The sequence below is a fragment of the Clinocottus analis genome, unplaced genomic scaffold, assembly GCF_023055335.1.
Source record: "Clinocottus analis isolate CAN_PGR_092001 unplaced genomic scaffold, fCliAna1.0.p SCAF_27, whole genome shotgun sequence".
Lineage (NCBI taxonomy): Eukaryota > Metazoa > Chordata > Actinopteri > Perciformes > Cottidae > Clinocottus > Clinocottus analis.
This window is the reverse complement of record NW_027176009.1, coordinates 1,552,997-1,579,935: the sequence shown is the minus strand read 5'-3', so window position 1 is coordinate 1,579,935 and position 26,939 is coordinate 1,552,997. Positions and strand designations below refer to the sequence as shown.

The following is a 26,939-nucleotide window of genomic DNA, read 5'->3' as shown; positions in this document are numbered from 1 at the left end:
GTACGCAAAACAATATAAAGGGTGCAAGATGGCCGACAAGACAGAACAAGAAGCGTGTGCGTGGCAATTCTGTGAAGGCAAAAGACGTTTAGAGGAATATTTTTTTTCAATTTCTTGGAATCTTTTTACAAATAAACCCAAAGCACATCAGCAAGCACTCCCACTGTCATAATTATTCATATTACTAAATAAAATCACACCGGGCCAGGCCACTAAACAATGTGCATGGAAAAGACAACGAGCAATTCAATTGCATCCTCACCTCAACATGAAGAGCATTTCACACCTGATCCCCCCACTTTAGCACACTGCTATATGCAGTAAGAGGTTAACAACATCCGATCACATGCTCTACTTCTCATTCACCTGAATTGCAATGCAACCCTTCTGAATATCAAAGCAATATCGACACAGCAGTCGAACAGCAATGCAAACAAGGTCTAATTTGATTCTATGAAACAGGGCCTCCGCAACAAGGCCGGCTGTATGACGGCGCTCCTTTATCTCGGCTCAGATGTGATCCGTACGTACTTTTGTGCATTTGACCTTCAAAACTAATCATCTTACATGAGAGTGAAAGGATTACTTGTACCAAAAAAAGCAGCAGAATCAAAGTACAATGAGGTCATGAAAGGGTTAATCAGTGTGTTCATACGTTGGAGGCAAGATGTCTGTATTTAAAATTGGGACTTCAAAGGTGTTTTCATGCTTGAGCGATGAGGGTTAGTGAAATTAAATCAAAGACTTGGAGACGGATCTTGTCATGTGGTGGAAGAAGGAGCACTTAAAATAATTTCTCAGCAAAGGAAGGTCATTAGCATGCTGGGATACAGGAGTGTGCATCTCATTTTGAGGATGTTGTGATATTCCACAACTGCAAAAAAAAACAACATGAAATCTGTTTAACGGTGCCAAACTGGTAAGCTCACCGTCGCCGCTCTGCACTGCTCTCATAGAGCGGTCAGGAAAGCATCATCAGCGTGCCCGCTGTGTGAGAGCAGTGCACAGTGGCGACCCAGCCTCCGCATCCCGGCCCTCAGGTGAACACGGTTAGCTCTGTCAGCACTTCTGCTAGTTTGCAGTGACAGCACCATGAGCACCGTTAGCACCGTTAGCACCGTTACCTCCGAGCCGTCGGCTGAGCATTCGCCTTGTTGAAAGCTGTTGAGAGGCAATAGAAATGCTCCCAATCTTGTGTTAAGCACCAATAAAATAACAATATCAAACGTGACATTCAGAATGAGTTAAGCATTATGAGGGACGGGGCACAGCTTCACACGGCACATAGGTTTTCCCATATTCTGGTACCAGTTTTGTATTTTGTTGTCTTGCCCTGAAAAGAAGCGGTGCGGTACAAACTGTTTCTGTGATGATTAGGTAACACGTGGGTCATATGAGATTACCGGGATTTGCATTGCATTTCATGTTCACTCAGCCCAAAGCAAAAGACCATATTTCAAGGCGAAGTCATCCGACATGCTATTTAAATTGCTTTACCAGGCGATGCACAAACTATCAAATCCTTTAAAAAAAAAAGAAATTCGGTAATGTCTAATACCCATTTCCAACACGAGATGTTTCATCTCCTTCCAAGCTGATGACATTGGTGCAGTTTATTTGCTTGCATTGATATTGAGTCTGCCAGTCGAGGCTACAGGTTCGTCTCAGGATGATCTGCTCAGTGGTCTACTCTCCCTCTTTGTACCTAACATCATGTTAAAGGAACAGTGTGTAGGATATAGGTGGATATATTGGCTGACATGGAATCTATGATTAATTAGTATGTTTTCTTTAGTGTATAGTCACCTGAAAATATGAATTGTTTTGTTTTTTATATCTTATTATGAGCCGTTCAGATACACATATGTAGTCCTCCACCATGTTTCGACAGTAGCCCAAAAACGAACAAACACTTGCTCTAGATAGGGCCATTGGAGTTTTTGCTTAGACCACCGTAGTTCTCCTCCACACACTCGGCCTTTAAAGAAACGAGACGAGGTCATGGCTCACACCGAGTAATAGTGCTGTACTTTAATCTTACTGTACGGCAACGTATTTATCAGAAAACAGTCAGCCTGGCCTTCACACTCTTTCTTGTGTCGCTGCCATTAGGCCACTGACGTAGTCTCCTGTCGTTACTGGGGAAGAAATGAGACGGCGCTCGCGAAAAAGAGGGAGTGAGCAAGAAGAGAGAGGCTGTACACAACATCCTAATCTATCCTCATCAGTTAGTCCTCCTACACACCGGGCTTAACGAGATGGATGCACGCATTTGCTCGCTCACACACATGATCATACACCCAAACACACATTTTACGCTCAGAACCAGTGCACCACTTAATAAGCTCCAACATTCCCTTTGGAGCTGCTCTGCAGCTGGCTGTAAGAATCACCGACTCTGTGAAGCCAAATATGTCACTGGGCTTGAAAAGAATGGCAACTACGGCACCTTTGACACTGTTGACACAAAAATAAACACTGGTGCATTTAACTCAAAGGCCTGTTGTGACTGCAAAGGCAATATTTCACCAAACATTACATCAGAGTCTCGGGTACTGTGAATAAACAGCATGAGGCATTGAAGAGTAAGATACTGAATAAGCAGCTTTTAGTTTTGTGACGGTTGCATAATGCCCACTCGCAAATATAAACCAGACTTGAAGGTTAATTAGTTCCCTATGTCAACCCTGACAGATTGTTGAATCTGGATATCGTTCTTTAGTAAAAGAATAAAATAAACCTTGTCAAAGTAAGTTAGATTATCAAATGGGAAGCTTATTCGTCTGATAAGACTGATGATGCTGTTCAACATTCTCCTGGCAGGATAGATTTATTGCAATTTAGCCAAGTGGAAGACATTCTAACTTTTTACTGCTCTAAGTAAAACTCTCCTAGCTTCTGCTTCACCCATCATGTTTGATTCTTCAAAACAACCCTGCAGAGGAACATCTGTCCCTTTTTCTGGATGAAAAGTGCCATCACTTTTGACTGCACACTGCCTTCGACCACTCCCACAGCAGCTGACTGACTGACTCACACTGGTTTGGATCGAGTACCGGACCAGCATCCCCAGTGGGATGGGTCCACACGGCTGTGCCACCAGAAACAGACACGACCACGGTCAAACTTCCCTGATCCACGGCTTAAGATGATTTGAGTGTGAAGGACGTTCTTTATAGATGTCATTAGACATCACAACATCTTTATTTTCCAATCCGTTTTCATGGTTGCTGTATGACTTCACAACCAACTGTGACCTGGCTTTGACACTCTTGACTAACTCGTGACTTGGCCTTGTCCAATGCTGCCCTACATTTACAGACAAGACATGCGAGTATGTGCATGTTTGCGTTTTATATAAGCATCTGTGTGTGTGTGTGTGTGTCTCGCATCAGTCTTTGTGTGTGTAGGAATGTCTTCCTGTGTTTGTCACTCAAACACATTGAGGTATAAAAAGATACGGCCATTTCTATTTCTAGCAAACTTCTTTTTTTTCTTTTCTTTTTCATTGGCGAGGCCAGACAACACATGTCAGGTGATTTAATGGAAGTGACAACAGACCATCAACACGTGGAGTGAATTAAAATGTCCTCCCATGACTATTGTCTCTGAAAGGTGACGTCCACTCCAAACCACTAGAGTGAATAAGACACACACTTTGATTGTTTTGGGGTTGTTTTCTCTCCGTTTCCCACACAACTGCTGTGTCTTTCCGTATCCTTGTCTTCTTCTTTCCATCAATGAACGTCCGTCGCTCACGTTTTCACTCGGGCCTTGACAGACAACTGCCTGCACCAGGATGTGCCTTTTTGCATCACAAACCAGTTATTCAATGTGTAACCGGGCCTCTGCTCTCAAGAAACATCCCAACCAGTGTTTAGAGCAAAGCATCAGCTGTTAACCTGAAAGGGTGTTTGGAAATATTTGACGAACAAGCTCGATTTATTTATTCTGGACGTGAGGTTTCGCATGTTGTGTTGACTGAATATTGAATCATGAAAGACTTTCACATCACAAATACAGGACTTTGAGTAGAGTGAGACTATCTCATAAGAGCTGCTCACATAAGATAAAATAAGATTAGCTTAACAAGAACAAAAAGGAGAAAAATTTCATTAGGAACCATGGTCATAACAATCTGCACCACTGCCTCTGATTCCCAGAAACATGGCCTTTTAGAGTCTCACATCTCCTATTTCATATTGTGTGATTCAGCCAACCCTTATGGGGTGAGACCAAAGCATCATGTCATTGTGATACATCTTCCCATACACGGTGACATAGTGTCCTTCATGTGTTTTTGACCTACTTTCTCTCATCTTTAATCTCTCTCTCTCTCTCTCTCTCTGTTCACATGCAAGCAGCTGCACTCAAGCATATAAAAACCACATTCAGCTACTAAGGAAGGTAAATGAGTGTCTACCTACAATAGTCAGTCAGCCAGTCTGAAGCTTACGTAAAGATGAAGATGCTTACAGATGGGATCAGTTATTTAAACTGAACATATATTTTATGATCCTTGAACCCACGAATATTCTTAATCTAAATGCAAGTAACAAATGCAGGAATTAAATAAGAACTTCAGTTCATTCTAGTTACTGCCTTACTAATGATGTGCAGGGTTATAAATATTGATTAAACTGAAACCTTCCATGACAGTTTGTGCTTTGCTTACTGTAGACACACTGTTACGTATGCCTCATTTTAACCCAATTTTACCATTACAAACTAAGTGAGAATATGTAAACAAACCTCAAAGCAATTACAAATTGGGCCTTTCCCACATAAACCCAAATGGAGCCAAAGTCTTCCTCTGTTGAGAAAATAACTACGGCTTTCAAGACTCCAACGGAGGAAATATTAAATCAAATTGAAAAATAATTACATAAAAAAAACTGAAAAGCGCTCCCTTTTATATCCTGTAAGCTAAAGAAGAGAAGACATACATGCTCAGCTGTGTCTCTTCTTATTTTCTTACAGCTACAGTGAGTCACAACTTACAATACATGTTGCCATCATTTTCAGTATGTGCAGTGACTAAGTCATCCCACTCTTTCTTTCCATGGCTCCCTCCCTTCATCGACTGCTCCCATCTCTATCAATCCGCATGTTTCTATTTGACCCACTTTCTCCATCCTTCTCGGCTGCATTCAGCCATGAAGACGTCCGGCCATCCACAAGAGGGCGTGGCCATCGAGTGTGTCGTACTCGAGTAATTAGCCTGCTTTCATACCGACGATGTGCTTGTTTTGTTACCTGCATTATAGGCGGCAGCACGTTGAATATAGTGCAACAATAACCGGGCCTGCACGGACTCTCACTCTACCACGCACTGCGCCCTTTGCGCTGTCAGAAACCCCGGCCCTAGAGATACAGGTGGTTTCAATGTCTCAGCTGGGTGCAGTCTGTGTATTGATTGCAATTCCACAGCTGTCACAGGCGGATGAAGTGAGATTGAGTGGGGATGGGAGAAAGGAAAAGAGGAGTGGATTAGAGTAGCTGCGTTAGACCTGGTGAGGGGTGAGAAGGGGTGCGTAAAGACATTTGGTGGTGATGGCGTCTTACACGGCATAGTGCGATGGACACGATGGGTCGTTATAGAGTCGGTCATGGTGACAACAGAGAGCGCTCAGCAGTGTTTTCTTACTCTCTCTCCACCTCACTCGTTTACACCGTGAGCTGCATCGAAAACAAGACCCACACAAGCATGCGCTTTGCAAAAGGACATGCACGTTGGCATGCATCCACCTCCCTGCAACTTCAGCGTGGACACATAGACGAGCACAGAAGCCTTCTTTTCTCCCTCTGATACTGACCCCTCCCCCCCCAACCCACCCCCCACACATATGCAGAAAATAGACGACGAGGCATGCATGCAGGGAAATCTTCCTCCTCTGCTTTTCTCTATCTTTGTTAACCTTCACTTTCTTGAAACTTCCCACACACATACTTGTACCCACACATATACACACAAAGCACACTCAGCATGTCCAGGACACCCAGCCCGTCCACTCAGCGGGAGACTACATGGACAAAGAGGTCAGGATTCACCTTATTAGAGGAACTGGAGCCCTTGAGAGTTGAAACAGAAGAGAACTACAATATTTAAACTGAATGTGTAGAGGACACACACGCACACAAATGCACACACACACACACTTTTGTTTTTCAAGAAACACAGTCTGTGTGTATATATATATGAAAGTGAATGATAAAAAAAACATGGAGAAAGCATGTGTGTGCTCTACATGATCATGTGTAATATCAAGGGATTTCAAAACTACTCCTTACTGTGAAGCAAAATGTGAGCTATATGAGATATGCATTCATAAAACATGTGTGTTACATTAATTATGAATTCAGATGAGAGGTTTTGAAATTGCGCATGGCCCATAGAACACATGCCATAAGGAGCCCAAGTCTGCAGCTGTGTTTTGACTTTATAAAAGAGGGTCATGTCAAGGCAGAATTATACTCCACATCAAGTCTGACTCCCGTTTAACGTAATCTTTCTATTTTTTTTTAGCAAAGCCGCCAATTTATTTATTTTATATGTAATGGTTTTACAAAAAGCACATAATGCTAATGCAGTCCTGGTTTGGCTGTCAGTGTGGAATCACTTCAAACTCTGACTCGGAGTGGGTAGTGGACTACACTAAAGCTTTTACTTCCTCCTTGTGTCTTACACTCTTTACATACAGCCCCAGCACTGTCAGAGACTTTGAATGGGAATGTTTCAAAGGACTGCAGACAGGTTGCATCAGTTATCTCAACACATGAATAACATCCTGTATAATACAGTTGCCTTTATATGATGAGACCTACTGCAATGACATACTGTAGTTCTGGTAAATACGAGTGCCAAGAACTCATCTGTGACATATGTGCTGGGAGATGTGTGATGCTTTAATGAGGTCTCTGCAATAACGGAGCAATTATATTCTACTGTAGCCTCACAGAAGCCTCAGATAAACTACTGTACAGCAAGCAGTTCTTAGGGTGTACTGCCTCTTGACCCCATCACCCCGCACACCATGATCCATTACAGCATATAAAATGTATGAATGGATGGTTGTCATACATCCATCAAAAGCAGAGATACGTGATAGTATATAATACCACCTCCTAATATCCACCAGTGTCCATAATTAAACACTGGTAGAAGTTGTCTCCCTCGGTGAATACTTTGCTGAGGCAGAGTGACTAAGCTCAGGCTAAATAAATCAAAGGCATGATTCATTTATCACCACAAATTACAACAGAGAGGTTTCCCCATCTACCTCTATGCAGATTCCTAGGTTTAAACAGCACTTTCACAGCTACAGAATTACAAACTACAAGCCTGAGACAAACCATCTTTGCTCTTTTGTCTTCTTTATCACTAGAAGCTTCGCCCATTATAATATTTTGAGTAGATCTTCCCAGAATTATGAATGCAGTGGGTTCAAAAGGTCCATGCTTAGTGATGTATATAAGACAAATGGGTGGAAATATGCTCTAGTAACTTTGTACCATGTCCTCTCCTGAATCTTCCCACGATGTAGAGCATGTAACTATCAACTCCAACTGGACACAAACAAATGGTGCCGACTGCCATGTGGGGTCAACATTGAAGACAAAGTCAAGTCAGATAAAAAATGGTGGAAAATGAAACTTTCTGCCAAGGTTTCTAGTTTGAATGAAGTGTTTTACGACTGATGGCCGAAGGCTGATGTTCTGCTCAAGTAGGTGAACAAACAGTCAAGAACACATAATCATAATAAAGAGGGGCATTACATGTCTTGCTATAACAGATTTTTCTTGCAGTGATCAGCACATCTGAACTTGTTTGTTTAGATGCATGCCATTCAGAAAATATGAATATATCAATTTACTTGTATTTTTTTTTATCTGCTCTGTGTTGATGCATTCAAATCATTTTCATTAGTCATGACTTCATCAATATGAAATGAAAATGGAAATCCTGTAGACATACAAAGACCATTGTCATAAACGTATTTAACACTGTTGAATTTGAGTGAAGACTGTTGATTACTTTATGGCACAACGTGAGGATGTTGAATGGCACAAAACAAAAAGATCGAGCCGTTCTTCAATAAAAGTTTTCAGAGTTCCTAACACAATCAGATGAGTAAAAGGCCAAAGAAAAACACAATGGCAATGAGACAAAGGGTGCTAATGTGATGAATGTTGCAAAGTGCAGTCACGTGTGCAGTGAGTGGCACGTGGATGTAGTCAGTACATCCAAATGCAGTACACATGTTAAATTAATTTCCTAGAAAAACTGCTGAAACATGTGAATTCATGTGTTTTTTTTAATGCGATTAATTCGTCATCTACATATTCTTCAAACTGGCATTATGCTGCACTTTCCACCATGCATGTATATGAAAACAGAGCTCAAAGTCAACAGTCCCTTTGTGACGGGAACAGACAAGTGTAATATTGAAGCAGGTCTTATATCAATGGAGGTTTAACTCACTTGAAAGGGGGTGCCAATCATCTGGGCCGTGGTTACAGTACCCATACCAACCTGTATCACACTTAAATAAGACTGTGAAGCGTAAATGAAATCTCCGCACAGTACTTACCGATTTGGGCTTGAACGGTGGCTGTATCTCCCGGTTCTGGAGGCGTTCCCAGTCGATGCGTCTGAAGAAGGCGTGTTCTCTGATGTCCCTCTCACCCTCAGCGCTGCAGCCCAGACGCTTGGATGGGTGTTTGGTCATCAGCTGCTCACAGTGAGGAAGAAAATGAAAGGACATGAAGTTAGAACAAAGAAACGTTGAGTTGACATTCAGTGGCGCGTCATCTTACGGGCCAGAACGCATAATTCACATAGCTTTGCGTAGGTTTCCTCAACTTCAAAAAGAAAGTAAAAACTTTTCTTCTTACTTGTATTTCACAAGTTTCTCTTTCAGTCGTAGTCAGAGTCAAGAGTACAGTGTTCAGATATTACCAAAGAACAATGAACATCAGCGTTTGGATTTATTTCTCCAAAGTGGTCAGTGTTAGTGCATCAGGAAAAGCCTTTGTTTTCTCCCACTACTTTGTTCTTTTAGTGATGTGTTCGGTAATGTGATTCCACCTCTTTTCTAGGTCAGTAAGTGACAGCTTAACAGATGGGTCTGAATAAGAGTGATATAATCGTATTTAGTTTCCATGTCCTGCTTGTTCTGCCTTCAGAGAATTGCTGCCACTTCCAATTGCAACACGAGAGCACAGTTTGCACTTTGTTAAAAGCAAAACAAGACAATAGAAAAGGAAACATTGCAGACAACAAAATCTGTCCTCACTATATTATGTAGGAGCCTGCTGGTAATCATCCAAACAATGTGTCCAACATTACAAGTGATATAAGTGTTTTTTTAATTTTTATTTTAATCAAGTTTATAGTTGGAAAGCTTATATTTTCTTGCATGAGCACAAGTTGGTCTGGAGGAGGACACTATTTTAAATGCATGATAGCAATTCTTACTTATAATGGAACATAATCGCTGGCTGGCTGCTTGTTTATCCTGAGTTTATGGATGCAAATTCTCCAGTTCTACTATTTACTTAAATATTCTTGCATTAAAACTCCTGCCTCAGTGCAGTCATTTGTTCTGGTTGAATCGTATAATCAGAGATGGAAGCCTTTGGAGATGGACAGAGAGAATGGTGGGTTTCAGTATTGACAGTGCAAGGACAAAATGACTTGTTTATGGACTGGACTTGGAGATGTAAATGGTTTTGTTTGACCAAGCTAGTTTAAGAGCTTAAATAAGGCTGGTTCAAATGCTCTGGTATCGTGTGTAGCGTATGTTTTTTTAAAATGGTATGAGCATATTCATGCATACACCGATACACAAGCAACCATATACACATCAGTTTTGTTTTGTGATGACATTTTTTGCCATTTTGGGAGATACGTGTATTCATTCTCTCGCCTTCTAGTTTATAAGATTGATACCAATCTCAAGTACGTACGGTAAATAATTACATGCCCGACGCTCCACAGCAGCATCGCTACCATGGCTGCATTGTTTTTGTTTTTTCAAGCAAATTAGGGCAGGAGTTCAAAATTTCATTCTTCTTGAGTAACTTTGTCAAATCCACAGAAGAAAATGTTGGAATTAACATCATACAAAATTCATCCTGTCAGTCATTCCTGCCGCTCAGCTCTGCTGTCATGCGCTCGCTCAAATGAAGTGAAACAAAATCACTGGACTGCCAGGTTTCCTATTGTTTAATGTTTCGAAGGAAATATAATTTAAGAGATGCAAAATCATTAAATGACATGCTAAAATGGCTCAATGTCTTTTCCCCAGTGTTTCAGTGTTGAAGATCTACTTTTTGCAGGCCAGCTTTCCTGCAGCAAGCCCCTTGAACATACAGGCCGCGGGCTGGGCCACATCTGAACTAGCAGAGTGCATCCAGCTGGCAGAGTACATCAGACAGCTGTTGACGAGGAAGAAAAAGTAATTTGCAGCTTTCTGTCCGTTCACACGACTGTCAGTGGCTGTGAGAAAGCATCCTGAGGCAAACTCGAGACTCTCGCCATTAAAATGACACACCTCACACACTGAAATGTCTTTGAAACTGACCGACTGCTGGCCTGCCACTGCGTTAATCAAACTGTGTTTTTAAACTTTAAATACTTTGCATGAATGTGATAAATAATGGTCTCTTGAAAAATCGTTAAATGTGGTGTTGACATTTCATGCAACGCATTTGATCATTCTGTCTGCAGAAGTGCAAACTGTTGGCGCTTCAACCGCGACGGCGCCACCACGCCAGACGCTGTCAGCGAAAGGCTTAGTTGCATGTGTTCACAAAGTGGGTGCAGAACATCGAGGTTATACCCTGCTGTTTCTGCTGAGAACATCAAGAGGGTGAGAGTGGTGAGGTAAGAGAGAAAGCATATGGGGTCTCCAAGTCAGCAGGGAGTCTGGTCAGGTGAGTGATTCAGTACATCAAGGCTCTCCAAATGCAATAAGTTAATCTACTGGGGCAAAACATCTGGTCAGAGACAAACTACAGTTGGGCCAACAATAAATTCCAATACAATAGGAAACGTTCCTACTTGTTAAACGCTTTTGTCACAGAACTCCAGAGATTCATTCAATTAAATTAGTCAAGGGTGAAATGTTTCAAACCAAGGGTGAAATCTTCACTGATATTTACCGCTACCGCTAATTTACACTCAAAAACACCATTTCGATGAGCTTTCGTCTCACTTTTAATGATAACAAACTGCAACAGCATTCGAATGAGTGACCTTTAGGTACCATCCCATTACTTAGATGAATGTGTATCTGCATCTGTGACCTATTTAAAATGTAATGAACTGTACGGTAAATACAGGCTGGCTAAAAATAGAGATATATATCTGGATATTTGCACAACAAAACCCCACCAGCATATTTATGTTTGCATACAACAGATTATGTCCTTTTACATTACTCGTCACATCTAGAATGATCCACGGATGTACTGGCATCGGTCTCATTTTTCTTGTTTTCTTCTTCTTCTTCTTCTTCTTCTTCTTCTTCTTCTTCTTCTTCTTCTTCGTCGTCGTCTTCTTCTTCTTCTTCTTCTTCTTCTTCTTCTTCTTCTTCTTCTTCTTCTTCTTCTTCTTCTTCTTCTTCTTCTTCTTCTATCCCATGCCTTCCTTTCTCCCTCTTTTGTGTGTCAGGTTGCTGGCATCTCTATGTATCCATTAAGAGGAAGTGCTGCAGTCATGCCAAACAAGGGTTGAGACAGTGACTTGGGCCAAGACCAGTGCACACGCACACACAAAACGCAAGTGCACACACTACTAAAACAATGAGGGAGGAAGAAGAGGATGAGAGAAGGAATGAGGGTGACAAAGAGGAACAAGTGGAGTTGAGGAAGGGACAAAGAGACAAAATGTGTTGTTGCACAGCTCAGTGAATTTGCACTGCCTCTGGAGAAATAACTGCCATAACACTGCCAATTTCACTATTAAATTCCTGGCATCCACACACCCGCCTTTTTGTAACCCGTGGGAGTCTTTTCGGCATTTAAAAGAAAATGCAAGGTTTATTTACACATGCTTTGTTTTCTTAATTTCGTTGCTTCTGTTACCAACAGTTCTTCAAGGAATCCAAGCACTGCTGCAGAGAGTGAACTCCAGTCTCTGCAGCGGCTAACATGACGAATGTGTCTAAATTAATTCTCATTGTTTTATTGATCAAATAGTCCTCAAGCAAACCTCATGTTGTGTCAGCTGGCAAAATTCATCTATTATTTATATATACACCCCTGGCCTCTTCCTTACTGCAGGATGGCCATGTGCTGACATACTAGTGTTGCTTCCTGTCTTCTCAGGAGTACATACAAAGTGCCAATGAAAGTCAGACAAGAAAAGGTTAAAGTGCAGATAAGTGAGTGCATGCACAGGGGTTCAGTGAGTCTTAGTAAAATCAAAACAAAGCAAGTTTGGTTTTTGAAGTTTTTTTTCCAATATTCCTTTTTTCCCCATTTGCTTTAGAAACATTACGCTGTTGCCATAAGATTACTCTGAGCCTGGTTGACTTGCACTGACCCACTGTACTGGTCTCCTTGGTCTCTTTAGATCCAGCATCCATGTATCCATGGTAGCAGAAACAGCATCTCATTAACACATCACAGGTGATCAGTTTGCTGTGATGCAAAATGTCCCCGACAAGGCCATTGCTGGCAAGAAATGCAAAACCAAACATTGTGTTTTTGAATTTGGCCATTGAGCTTAGACGATTATTGATAATCTGTAGAAACAGTCTGATAAGCAATGGGCCAAGAGAGTCTGAGTAGTATTGAGCAATTGAAGTGAAGGAGGCAGACCGCGTCAGATGAAATGCAATCTGGGAACCCATTGGCCTGATGATGATTTTGATATACTTAAATTAAATACCGGGATCTTTCGTCCAGAAACTGATCTACCAGTTAGTCAAACCACAGCTAGGATAAAGAAGCCGAGGGACGGAAAAGGCGTCACTATATTCTGAATTTCCCTAAAATGAAAGTTATTTCAACCTGTTCCTGGACAATTTTCCAACAAGTATTTCTAAATGGTAAAATTTTTCTGATTTTCCCTTTAGTGTTATTGCACAGTGCGTTTTCTACTCCGATGCTGTCTGCTTATAGTAATAAATGGATAAATAAATGACATGATAGTTAAACTTGCTCGAGAGAAGTTTTCTTTTGACTCCATCTTTTCTATACAGTCAGTATGGACTGGTTAAAATCTAATATTAGGATTAATATTAGAATGTATTATAATTACTGTATAATATATTGAAGGTTTTTATATCTTTAACACAGTATATTGTGATGCGCCATAGTGGTCTATAGCTGTAACAAATGACTGTGATGTGAATCTGACGTTCACGGCTCAGGGAACTTGAGGAAATCATTGTTGTTCTTGTAGTGTGAATTTTAACAGTTAAAACTCACAGAATTAAACAAAATAAAACATGTTTTTACTGTGCTACTTGAAAATTGTAGTGTTGTAGGACACACCTTCGCAATAAACTTTTAAAACACTTGTAAAACTTATTGAGCTACTTCATCGGAAGTTGGATGACCTGATAGTTTCCCCTTCAACGCTTTAATAATGCAAATGTCAAAAACTGAGCGGGAAATGGAGAGAGACCCTGTAGATGAGCTTCCAGGCAATATTTAAAAAAGGCTACTCTTCATTCTTGCAGGAAATGGAGCCAGACTTCCCATATGTTTGAAAGTCTGCCTCCAGAAGGCTAAGAAAAGCTTTCCAGCAGTTTGTCAGTTTTCAACTAGCAGGAAGGGCTTGTAGCCCTCTTTCACAAGGAATTATCTTTGGCTTCAGTGAAGAGCGTGAAAGACACAAAGCGTAAAATGCTGATTCAAACCCAGGTGGGAAAAGCTTCAAGAGGAAGAGTCCCAGTTAAACAGGACAATAGACTGAACAAGAAGGTTGGATATCAGTTTAAATGCATTTTGTGGAATATGTAAAAAAAAAAAAATTAAAAAAAGAAAACTTTTTTTTTAAAACTGCCCGACTGACAGCATGTTGATTGTTCAGGAATGCTCAAGTATCATCTTGATGATGGATTTTGCTGGTTTATAAAGGCAAAATATGTATTCGCTGATGGCACAGGGCGTCCACTCACCCCTTTGCAGATGGAGACAGCTTCCTTGGACAGGGACTTGGGGTAGGACACGTTGTGCTCCATAATGGACTGGAACAACTCATCTTCATCCTCGCCATCAAATGGAGGCTGCGGGTGGAAGGAGATAACGCTGAGAGTGGTGTTGGTGTTTTATCCATGGTCACACAGTGGATGGTTAAGTTGTTGCTGCTCTCTCAATGACTTTACTGCTAAAAGTAATGTGTAGCACCACAGAGATCCAGCATTCGTGTTTTTTTGTTCTTTGTGCCTTCTCAACTTAAAAGGTAAATTGTACAAATTAAGTGAAAACTGAATTAATAAAGATCAAGAGGGCAGACAAACAGGACACATATTTGACTAACGAGGGTGTCAAAGATGAAGAGAACAGGAGAAAAAGAAAGAAAAAGACTAAAGCACAAAGACATGGAAAAGAGAAAACAAGAAAGAGAGTGTATGAGGACACGTTTCACAGGAAGACCTTGCAGGGCAAATGAAGTGGATGACCCAGCTTTTCCCCCTGCTCGCTGGATGATTATCATCAGTAACCGTAATGTGGGTGTTTCGACAGTCCATAAAATGAATTATTCGTCATTTCCACTCCACTTGCCCCTTCGTGTAGAGATAGCCTGTCTGCGTCATGCCCTCTTTACCGGATTTCACACAAGACAGGGAGGGACGGAGGAAGGGAACATCTGAATAGGTAAAAACCTGATTGTTTAACGGCTGACGCTTGCTCAGTTAATTTGGAAATGAAAAACAGACCCATCTTTTTTTTTTTTTTGCTTTGTCATTTTGTGCTAAGTCATGGAAACACGTTTTTTTTAAATATTTAAATGTGTAAAAACTGTTTTATTTAACTCAATGGGGAAATGCTAAAATATATATTTTGATGCAATTCACAGCCTTGGAAAACTGGCAGTCAATCTGCAACACATCGGCTTGGTCCTCATCCTCAGGAGGCATCCTTATAATTATCTCATCCAAAAGAAGCTCTCCTTTACAAGCCAGCACATTATTGATACGTTGACCTAAATAGCTGAGAATATTGTTCTGAATATTGACTTGTGTCCACTGGCAGCACACTGTTCTGTATGCAGGATTAAACAAATCCACTGAAAAAAAAGCCTTTCTTCCCAAGTCAATGCTAACAGAAAAATCAAAGGGATTTTTTTTTCCATGCAGAAACATGAGCAGTGTCCTGCATTCAATTTGTGCACTAAATACAAAGAATGTCAAATGCTCTTGTTGCAGAGCCGCATGCTGGAAGATCAAAGTAAAAGTGGCTTCTGTAGCCTCGAGCCTCTATGTACCCTCTGATTAAAGGGGAGATTGAGATGGCGTTATGTGTATATATATATATGTCGTGCTGGTGGGATTGTGTTTAGGAACCAAACACTACCTGATTGCATTGAGGCCTTACTGCTCGGGAACTTGAATGTGGGAATGATGTGGGCGTGAGCAGCCTGTGAGCAAACTTGTGTCTGTGTAAAGCTGTCGGCAGAAACTGGAGCAGGCAATTGCATAAGTCGTACAACTTGTATATGTGTGTGCACCACTCACCTGTCCTGCCAGCATTTCGTAGAGCAGAACTCCGTATGCCCACCAGTCTACAGAGCGTCCATAGGGCTGATAGGCAATGATCTGCGGAGGAAGAAAGATAAAAGGCTCAGAAGTTAAGCCAAACTCAAACAACCTGTCTCAGTCGGGTCAAAGACATTCAACATTGCAGTACTAGCAATCTGTTCACAAGTGAGAGACGGGAAAGATGTGCTGCCTGTTAGTTAGACTAGTGATTCTCAAATGCGGGTACGTGAAGGCACGCCAGCGGGTATGTGATTTTAAATAAAAAAGGATTGTAAAGTAACATCCATTCAAAAATCCTTGAAAAATTGTTTTTAAATAAATATTCAGTACAATATAAGTTTAAGTTCAGAAACTAAATTGTATATATTCTATATTAAATCAGCTCAGGACACACTTTCATCTTGATGTGACACCCAGGTTCACCTGTGCTGACGGTGATCAAATGTGTTTACTTTTTTTTTTACTAAAGTAGTTTACCATGTTGGTATTGGCTCACGACACTACGAGTGACTAACTGACTCAAAAATGTATTGATGCATTTTCCAACCCACTAATCTAAATCACAACATACGCCCAATCACTTTGGATCTGTAGATTAAATATGCAGCTTGTCACATATACTCTCAATATGTCCGTACATTATTCATCCATGACCAGTTTCATCACTTATGCCATGTTCTGTTACCTCCGTCTGAACTGAACCTGCATATCATTAAATGGCAACGCTGTGGCACTTTACTCACTCACAATAGATTTGCTGTTTCTGCTTTAGTCGTATTAGATTCCAACACATATGTATGAACTTCATCTTGACATTCAAATCACACACACACCGCATGTGGACGTGAACAGGTCTCTCACTAAGGGTAAAAACTGTAATGCTCAACATTTGACTCTTCAATAAATCCATGACGGGCCAACTTAGGACTCAATAGGCCTCTTCTCGGCATGTTTTAGTTGTTTTTTTATTGTCATCAAATTTTTAGGATTTTCAGGACACGACTTGCAATAACAAAAAACAAGATAATTGAATTAAAAAATATATACACAATTGAATAAATAATCCCCCCCCTTCCCTTTACTGTTTTGTGATCCATTAAAGTTATACAATGTGTTTTTTGTTACTCAACGCTCCTGCTGAGGGTAATGCTTTTAAGTTTCCTCTTTTTTCAGCATGTATATCTTCCAATGCATCCTGCCATTACCTGTCTAATTGGATGCAAATCCAAAGCAGTGCTGGATAGTAAAATGCAATTCAAAATCTATAAACATTGTGCTTTTCCAAAGCCAACCGTGCCCTTAATATGCTGCAGATACATACATATGAACTTTGACAGCAGCCTTGAAAATCAGCATTTAAAAAAACTCCCACAGCCCTTCATACAGTTTGACCCAGACAATGAACACATATTAACACCGGGTGTATCCAGGCATCAAGGATGGATGACTCCTGATACATACACATACATTTGTAATCACGTGCAACAACAACTTTAAGCACTGCTGAGCAAAGAAGATAAGAAGCTCAATATGTCTGACAAGAAGCGAGCATTTGGCGCGCAGGCAGCGAGTAGATAACAAAAAGTCACTGCATATCGACACCAGCAACTCTGAGCTACACAAACAGCTCTCATAGGATGATGTTGCTGCTGCTGCTGCTGCAGCTGAAAAAAACACAGTTCTCACTTTTTTTCACGCAAAAACAGAGTCGAGATGGGAGTAAACAACAGCAAAGGCAATGTGAAGGCAACTCCTCGAGACAAGTGTTTGCACATTTGAAAGGACTATCTTGACACTCACATTTGGTTTTATTCAGGAATGCAGGAATGATTACTGAGCGATGTTATTTGAATCGAAGGGATGAATTTGTCACTTCCACATCCTGTCGTTCAACAATCTATTGCACCTGCTCACAAAGTAAAGCTACCACTGCAGAAGTCCTAATATCATTGATCTCTAACCTCCTTAATGTCACGACTAATAAACAAGTAGTTTAACATCCAAATGCCATGACACAGAGAGAAGTAAACAAGCGACACAGGAAGTGAAGAAAAGAACACTTAACCTCCACTGGATACCCTCCGCATTAAGCCTCTCTCAACTCTGTGACATTTTGTCTGGGAACAACAGGATTTCCCACGGGGTTCTGTGACATTGGCCGGGGTTTATGATTTCACCCGCTTACATCCTATCCACACCAAGCAGGACACACACGCACACACACACACACGCGCGCACAGTATTTACACTTCTCGTCCACTTACACATCCAAGCATTTCTCTGGAGCCTCCAAGTAACAGCTGTTGGTGCAGCCAAGTGCAAATGTGCAATTCAGGCTCATATACAGTACAGCACATATGTAGAGATCACATATTAATGCATCCGGACACACACACACACACACACACACACACACACACAAACAACTTCAGGTGTGTAACGGCAGTTCCGTTGCAGGGTACGTCGTGAGTAACATCTGACCTCTGCTGAACACATGATGCCGTGGGACACTCCTCCGGCTTAGTAACACACACGTATACACACATATGGACAACGTACTGTACATGAATAGAACAAAACTCACACAAATGAAGCATGCACACAAATGCGCCGAGGTGTGCGAGTGCAGATCTGTTCTGTGTCGCTCTACACTCTTTGCTGCTTAACACTTGACCTCCGTCTCACCCGTTGAAGCCCACAAATGCACGCAAACAAACACATGTATACACACATACACACATACACACACACACACAGGCGGCCAAACACCCCTCCAGCTCTGTACTCCACTGTCACGCCGCTGTCCTGAGGGTTGATGGGAGCAGACTGGACACACAGGACATCCACGTGTTTACCCTCGTATGCCAAAGGCAAGCATGTGCATACTGATGTGTCTTTGAATGTCACTATACGAGGACTGTGATAGTTATAGAAGCAGAAATACATTTAATGTCACAGGCTGTGTGATGAGATCAGTTTTCCACTGCGTCACTTTTTCCTCCATTTCTTTCTCAAGTATTTACAGTTCAACATGAAACCAGACTCAAACATCTCCAACATAAAAATATATATATTATAAATCACTTATTTGAAATCAGTCGATACGACCCTATACCATCTCTGCAAGTCTATCACTTAACTATATTTGTTTACCGCGTAAAACGGGAAAACAAATTACACGTTCTCAACATAACTAGTTATGGAATACATGAGATGCTTTTAAAAGACAACAGATGACACTTTTACACGGCCGTCATGCCATTATTTTCCCACCGCCTCTTATCCCAACACACCCTTGATATGTTTTTATGAACTTCAGATGGTCAACGACATGTAAACACAACATACATGCCTTGCATAACCTTTCACACTGTCACCCAACGCTTAAAGGCCCTTCTTGCAGGCACCCTGCCAAGATGAGGGATGTTTTACTTGTCCTGCTTGGCTGCTGCCTGTCTGAGGGAAATGTGCTGGGACAGGGGTTCGCTACCATCACATGTACTCGGGATGAGTCCGCTGAAGCAGACAGCTTCACTCTGCTCAGCGAGATGATGGCTGTGCTGCATGAGCAGAGAAATGAGCGGCGACACACCAAAGAGCAGCTGGTGCAACTTCAGAGAGAGCAGGTATGAGAGGTAGTGTCCCTGTATGCAGCATCAGACTTAAAAGGCAAATATGGTGTCATTACTTCACATTTCATCTTCACAAAAAATGTGCGCACTTTACTGCATGGATGTGCAGTCACTGACAGCATGATGGAGGAACTATGAAATGGAGAAAGGCTATAGCGGTGCATTCACATGGAATGAAAAAAGAAAGTAATTGCATTTTGAGTTTTTAGGAAATAATCTTATCTGTACCACAAATATAATCAACACCTGTGCAATATTTTACCTATCAATCAAAATGAAGAGTTGCTGTGTGTTTGTTGAATCTTTCTATTGTATTATTTCCCATTACGTAAAAAAAGAAGCAAGTTGTTATTTCACTTTTTGAAACGATAAAATGTACTCCCTTCTTCCACTACGCTGCAACCCGCTTGTGTAGTGGTTAATAATTCTGAATGCGTTCTATTAATTGTTTCATTTGTTCACTCTAATCATCACTGAGCAGAACTGGGAGCCGGGCTGAATGCCAGTGAGTTAAAGGGCCAAAGCAGACGAGTGGAACCAATGCAGAGGGAAAGTAAAGGTACCACAACAAACAAGTCAATTATTAATGACCAGCAAAGTAAATCTCCTCCTCGTCCCTGCTCATCTAATCTCAAACTGCATGGTGGAAGTCATTCACTATTTATTCCCTCATTTTTAACAACTATGGTGAAGGCCAGACTGGCTGAACTCGAAAATATGCACGAAGACGGGAATTCAGGAGTGAAGGTAGTGCAGGCTGCAGACCAAAGTGAATTATACGCACACATTGTATCGCAGGATGATGTACCTTCTCAGTAAAAGGCTCAATACATGTATTATTTGCTTTTTCAAAAAATATAATGCAGTGGTCTATTTTGTGTGCGTCTATTTTTCATATTTAGGACAATAAAAAAGTTGTCTTTTTAGACAACAAACATACAATGTGTAAGTGTAGCTTTCAATGATAAACTATTATCATTTTCAATGGCGCTTTTTTAAATTCTTTTCTATATGAAATGGCCTTCTCAGCTGCACTGGAAGAGAACCACATGTACATTAAGTCATTTAACACAGAGATCACTCTTGTCTACAAGAAAGTCAGTGGCGGCCGGCCCATAGAGGGCAACAAGGCTTAGCCCCACCCACCTTGAGCCACTAAAAAAAAAAAGATTATACAATTATTAGTTATAAAAAATATAATTATATTAATACAAATTGTCACTATTTGTGTTGTCACTATTTGTCTTGTTGAGCTATGAAATATACCCGGTAATATTTGTAAAATAGGATACCTGCGCCAAATATCTGCTTTTCCTGCTTCTCTCCTCTGCTCGTGCACATCTCAGCTGCTCACATGCACTCTCTGCTGCTAGTGCACGTCGCGGGGCTTGATCGATTCTGCCCAAAGAAGACGGGTCTAATACGCAGTTTAGCCAATCACAGATTAAAGAAATAAATGAGTGACGCACAATTCATCCAATCAGCGCTGTAAAAAAGACTTCCGGAGGGGCTATTCTCATCTTGCCCAAGAGCGCGTTCCCGTGTCTCAGGGCTCGTGTCTCGTTCACTTGTCGCGTGTTCTCGCCGGCTTCTCTTCTCTCACATCGACATTTTAACGAAAAGACAATAGAGCGTCCCGCCTGAATTCAGCACAAACAGACGACTTACTGATGACCGCTTTCCCACAGAGGTTTATGTGCGTCTGGTGAGTGAAATGTTGATTATGTTACTGTTTTTACATTTGCAGTCGTCTTTAATCATAAACAAGCCACAGTGCTGTAGTTGCTGCTGCACCTGGGGGTGCTGGTGCTTCTACCCGCGGCCTCTCCTTGGCGCGGGGAGAGGTTGCTGCCGGTGCAGCTGTGCTGCAATGTCATGTCTGCACTGTGCAGGGTCAGTGTGGCGGTTTTGTTGATCGATTTGGACAACATGTATTTTTGTTGACATTATGGGTTGTAACCCTTGCTGTGCTGGCTCTTGCCGGGCGCATTTCCTCCACTCTCGGTCGGCTTGGAAAGGCTCGGGCCGAAGGTGGCACGCCGGCTCCGGTTGCGTCGACCTCGCCGCTGCCCGGGGCCATGGATGATGTGTTTGCTGTACTTCTGTCCCTGCTGGGGAGGGACGCGGCACTGTTGACCGGCGCGCGCTGTCCTTAGCGCCGCGTTGCGTCGCCAGGACGGGGATCGGCCCACGCAAAGGGCGTCAGGGGTCTGCGGCGATGTCGGCAACCCACCTGACCCGTCTTGAAACACGGACCAAGTAGTCTAACGAGTCAGAGGGATCTGAAACCCTGTGGCGCAATAAAAGTGAGGTGCGGCGTGTGACGCACATCCTGCACCTTGCTCAATGGCCAACACCATGGACCGTCACTATATATATATATATATATATATATATATATATATATATATATATATATATATATATATATATATATATATATATATATATATATATATATATACACACACACATTTTTACATACACATTTTATTCATAAGTGTTGGAATAAATGTTAAATATTTAACTGCAACATATGGGGATGTTTGCTGAAATTGATTGGCTGGCCCTACCCAAAAAAAATCCACCTGTTGCCACTGAAGAAAGTTATCAGCAACATCAGTGACAGATAAGATCCCTCAACAGGTAAAGTCCTCCAGGGACCTAATTATGTTATCACTGAATTAATTTACAGCCTGCTTGTGTTTCACAGTTCTGTCATTTTGTGTTATGCTTCAGGCCTCAAGCTCTCATTAAGCAACCATTTCACTTCCTGTTAAGAACATTCATTTCAAAATAACTCTGGTTTGAACTCTTGGTAATTGGTGAAGAGTTTAAAATTGCGACTGCCACTGCCAAATGACAACTCCCTGGTGGAAATACAGGGTTGTTATTCTTAGTACGCAAACTTTGGGAGGAATAAAGATCAACCACGATCCTTTTTCAGCAAATGGAACTCCATCCGCCATGTACAGGGGATCGTAACCTTTTTAACCTCTGGGCCCAACTTTTAAGTACAAAGCGGGCCGGGGCCCATTCAAATAGTAACACTGTAATGCTTTATTAACTAATTGATCTTACTCTTTGACATTTCCTGTCATAAATCCAAACACATACTGTACATCACAGTTTAAAACCAATACGTCACGGTTTGACGCATTAGTGTTGACCCTTACAAAACGCGGAAGTCAAGACAAATGGGCGTATCTGTTTAACATCCACCTCACATATCGATCCATCTTTGAATGTCTATAAGCTCCTAAAGATCATAGACACATGAGACAGAATAACAATGAGACGCGTGTCTAACCCAGAGTGACAGCAGTCTTAGATTGACACAGATCACTTTGCATGAAACCGAAACACGGAGCCTCTAGAAGGTGGGAAGTGCTGAGCCTTAATCCTCCGCCTTCCTTGGTTCTTTCGGAGGAAAGACGGAAGATGTAGCAGGGAAAAGCCCACTACCTTTATCTTGCCTCAATGCTTTTTAATTAGCTCCCGAGTCAAAGACTCTTTGGTGAGGGAAACCTCTCGCTGAAATCTTAAGCTTGACTGTTGAAATCCCACTTTCTTGCAAGAATCACGCCAACCTTCAGCCTGAGTTGACAGTTGCAAATGAATACAGCTTGGCCCTCTGAAGATTGTTTTTCACATACGATTTTACACTGTGAAATAAAACAATATGCGTGAGAAGCGACGACTCCTCTGTTAACTGAAAGCAAAACAACCTCACTGGGAAACATAAATGCTTCCCAGCTCTGGATCTCTCCACTCACCTCCAAACACAAAAAGAACATATCCTTAACGAGGAGAGTCGAGTCGATTAACACTCTACTGGTTTGCTAAGAGGAAACGCTTTCACTATGACATGGTGAACTAGGCCAACGTTGGACAGCTCGTCATTGAGGATCTAATGTGTCACATTTGTCGCGGTGTGCCACTGAAATTTGACCTCACAGTCTCTGCTGTGGAAAGATGCCCTACGAGGGATTTAAGCATGGAAAGCATGCAGACACATCAGGTCAATGCAACAAGGAGATCGGCAGCCTCATGGCGGTTTCTGTCAAGGGAATGAAACCACAGAGGAGAGATGGAGAGGGGCAGACTGAAGGAGAGCGAGAGGAGGACAAGAGGGGAGTTCGGTGGTTTGAAAAACAATGAGATCAGACACGTGTTGTTTTTAACACTAACAAACCTATATGTTTAAATGAATGACATACGTTAGCCTCTGGTGTTAAACTAAGGTGGTGAACTTGACAAGCACTACCTGCTAAACATCTACAAGTGTGTTTGTAGCAACTAGCAACACAAAATAGACCTCGTCTTGGTCATTAAAGCTAGGAGACAGATCAAGACAGAAAAAAAAGAAGAAAAAACTGCTGTTATTTTACCTCTCTCCGAGAGAGACTTTCAAGTCAGAGGATGAGGATTCAGTCAGATTCAGTGAATGTGAAGCAAAAAATGAGAAAATAATAAAACAGAGAGGACAACACCAGTTCACTGAAAAAAAAGGAGACTGTTTAGATCGGTTTCAGGCCATCGTGCACAGCGCTGCGTAATGTCACGCTGCTCTGACTTCCTGCCCTTGCCACCCATCGCCTGTCTGCGACAACACCGGCGGACATTTACAGTTTCAGGCACGGTGACCTTCGTGCTCTGAACCAGCGTGTTGAGTCTCTGGCTTCCCACTTATTTATTATACACAATGATGTTTGTTTGCTTTCGCTGGATGCGTGGGGCTCATAAACACATAAAGTGCTCTCTCCTTCTGCCAGGTCACGACTGATGGAAAAAGACAAGCGTGACCTGTTCTCATTGTGTTTTATTCTTTATTCTATTGTATGAAAGCCTCTGGCCAGTAGCGCTGCTCTGATTCACTGCAGTACATACGTGTGTGTGTGTGTGTGTGTGTGTGTGTGTGTGTGTGTGTGTGTGTGTGCAATTAAATGCGGCTCAGATCATTTTATACATGAATTTTTATATAGTATCTCAATAATATCTTGTGAAGTCAAAACTTATATTGTTGTGCCTGCCTTGAACAGTCTGCGTGTGTGTTCATGTGTGTGTGCGTTTATGTACGTGTGCATAGCCACAGACATTTCTCTCCCATTAGGCCTAATGCTATATGACAGTTGTGGATCAGACTGCTAGCTATTCGAGGCTACTCTCATCGCTACACACACTCGAACATTGCAAACGCACAGAGCCTCTGCTTTTATAAAACGGCACCGTGTCGGGCTGCTACGTGAATATCTGCCTCTTTGTTGTTATCGGGTCCCTTTGAGGAATACTTGTGCTGTGGAGCAGATTCAGTGCACATCAGGCCGGGCTTTGGAGGGGCTAGCATTTTTCTGCACTGGATGTGCCTGTTGTGGTTGGTTTCATTCACTCATGATGTTCCCGTTTGCTTCTTACAATTGGTAAAATGGGTTTCTCGAGACTGATTTCACTCTACTGAGGTCAATGGTGACTAAACTGTGGACCACTTTTCATTGTGTCGACACAATTAAACTCAACCATCACCAAGTTGCTGTGTATTTAAGGTCTGAACATGTTACCATACTGTTGTAAAAACTGTTCAATTTATGTTCAAAACATAACACAAAATCACTTTAAATTCGCAGTTTTGCATTTTGTAAAAGCTACATTGACAACTTTTAAAAAAAAGTAAAATAATAATACAAATAAATGCATGAACCCATCTAATTGGTACACCGAGCGCCTATTTTCTCTTTTGTTTAATCGCATTAATGAAAGGCCTACTCTAAGTGCAGAAATCTGGCCAAGTAAGGGAAATCCAGAGTGTTTTGTAAAAGACTAGTCGAAACAATGAAGTCACTTTTCCATCCACCTTACTTAACACCCATAAAAGGTATTGATTTCCTTCATGGAGTTTGAGAATTTATGACCACCAGTCACATGATCAGATATCACTCCTCGATGCGATGAATGCTGCAGGTCTGGACACATCAGCGTTAAATTGGGAATGCAAAAATATTCTTTCCCAGGTGTATTGTAAGAAAGGGCATACGGTGTGATGTGGTGAGAACCACGAGACGGAGGTTGACGCGCATTATTCATTTCTATTTCTGTAGCATCCTATAATGTTTGGGCAGTTTTGAAAAAGTGAACTCACTATAGAGAAATATGTGTTACCAATCCTAAAAAAACAACAACAAAAGAAGCAGTAATGAGCAGCCTTGGGGTTTCCATGAGCGGCCTACACTGCTGTCACACAGAAGATGAACAGCACCTTTTCACAAGATGAATTGTGCAACTTAAAGAGCTACTGCTGAAACGTAGCATTGCACTTTCATAAAGTTGGGGCGGCTTGTGAGAGTCAGGCACACAATGGTCTGCATTACCCACAATGCAACTTGATGACATCTTTCATTACATCCTCCCTGCCTGCCAACCTCCAACTAACTGTTGAAAATATGTTTTTTTCAACATAGTTGCAAACTGATGCACAACATAGAAAAGGCACTTAACATAACTGCTTGACCAACATATTATGATGAATTATGTCCTCATATTTATATCCCTGATGTCCCTGAACCCAACAGGAATTCATAGATGGATGGACGGATGGATGAGAGAGCGCTACATTATAACATATTATGCACTCACTGACTCACGATACTGCATGTTGGTGGCATCTGTGATGTGATGAGGTTGATCAAAACTTGAGATTTTTTTCTTGTTATTGTGGTTCTTTAATCTCTGAGAATTTCTGTTTGTTTTTTTACATGTGTTAAATTATTATTATTATATATTTTTAAGTGTAATGGACCTGATACTTAGTTGTATAATCATGGCAAAATGGTTATTTTCAGACACTACAAACTAAAGAAGAGTGAATAATAGATGAATACGTTATAGTTGTATATAGGACAATATACAATACATCATTACATATACCAAAACACAACTGAAATACAGCAGCATGTCATGTATTATCCAAGGGTTCGGGTTTGTCAAATATTTATTTGCATGCATCACATATCTTTTTTGCGATAAAGATAAAGCATTTAGAGCATGTAGGCAGAGAGGAGAAGAAAAGGTTATACAGAAAAGGTTATATCATCAAGCTCAATATAAAAGATGTGAGAAAGATTAGATCTATTAATAATTGCTGCAACTTTTAATCATAATAATCTGGCAGAGAAGTAAACTTTTTTCAGGACGCTGGCATGTTCGTGCTCTCTGCGTTTCTGTCTCATTTGCTGTTTCCTTCGCACTTTCTCTTCTTCACCTCCTTCTTCACCCCTTACTGTTTCTCACATCACAGTCACTTTTCCAACCACAGCTGAAGTGATTTCATAAGACTACTAATAGCGCTGATCTGAAAACACTGGTTTGAACTCTTGGTAATTGGTGAAGTTTAAAATTGGACCTGCCACTGCAACGGCATGTTGCCAGATGGCAACACCCTAGTGGCAACAGGGTTGCTATTTCTAGTACGCAAACCATTTGGGGAATAAAAATCGGCCAGGATCCTTTTTCAACAAATATAAATAGAACTCCATCTCCGCATCTTAACCAAGACTGAATTGTGCACGGTCAAGATGTCTGAATCTCAATAGCC

At 41.4% G+C, this 26,939-nt stretch overlaps 1 protein-coding gene across 5 annotated transcripts in view; it reads right to left on the bottom strand.

The window, feature by feature from the left end:
- LOC137795281 (protein kinase C alpha type-like) overlaps nucleotides 1-26,939 on the bottom strand; it is a 127,404-nt gene that overhangs the window by 4,967 nt on the left and 95,498 nt on the right. For 3 of the 5 annotated variants that reach the window (XM_068592661.1, XM_068592664.1, XM_068592663.1), the window contains 3 exons: nucleotides 15,696-15,776; nucleotides 14,136-14,243; nucleotides 8,592-8,732 (listed from right to left, as the gene is read on the bottom strand). In XM_068592661.1, coding sequence (XP_068448762.1) covers nucleotides 8,592-8,732; nucleotides 14,136-14,243; nucleotides 15,696-15,776 — 330 coding nt within the window. Of the gene's footprint in view, nucleotides 1-6,051; nucleotides 6,073-8,591; nucleotides 8,733-14,135; nucleotides 14,244-15,695; nucleotides 15,777-26,939 lie in introns of all 5 variants that reach the window. The other 2 variants (XM_068592660.1, XM_068592662.1) reach the window with 1 other exon arrangement.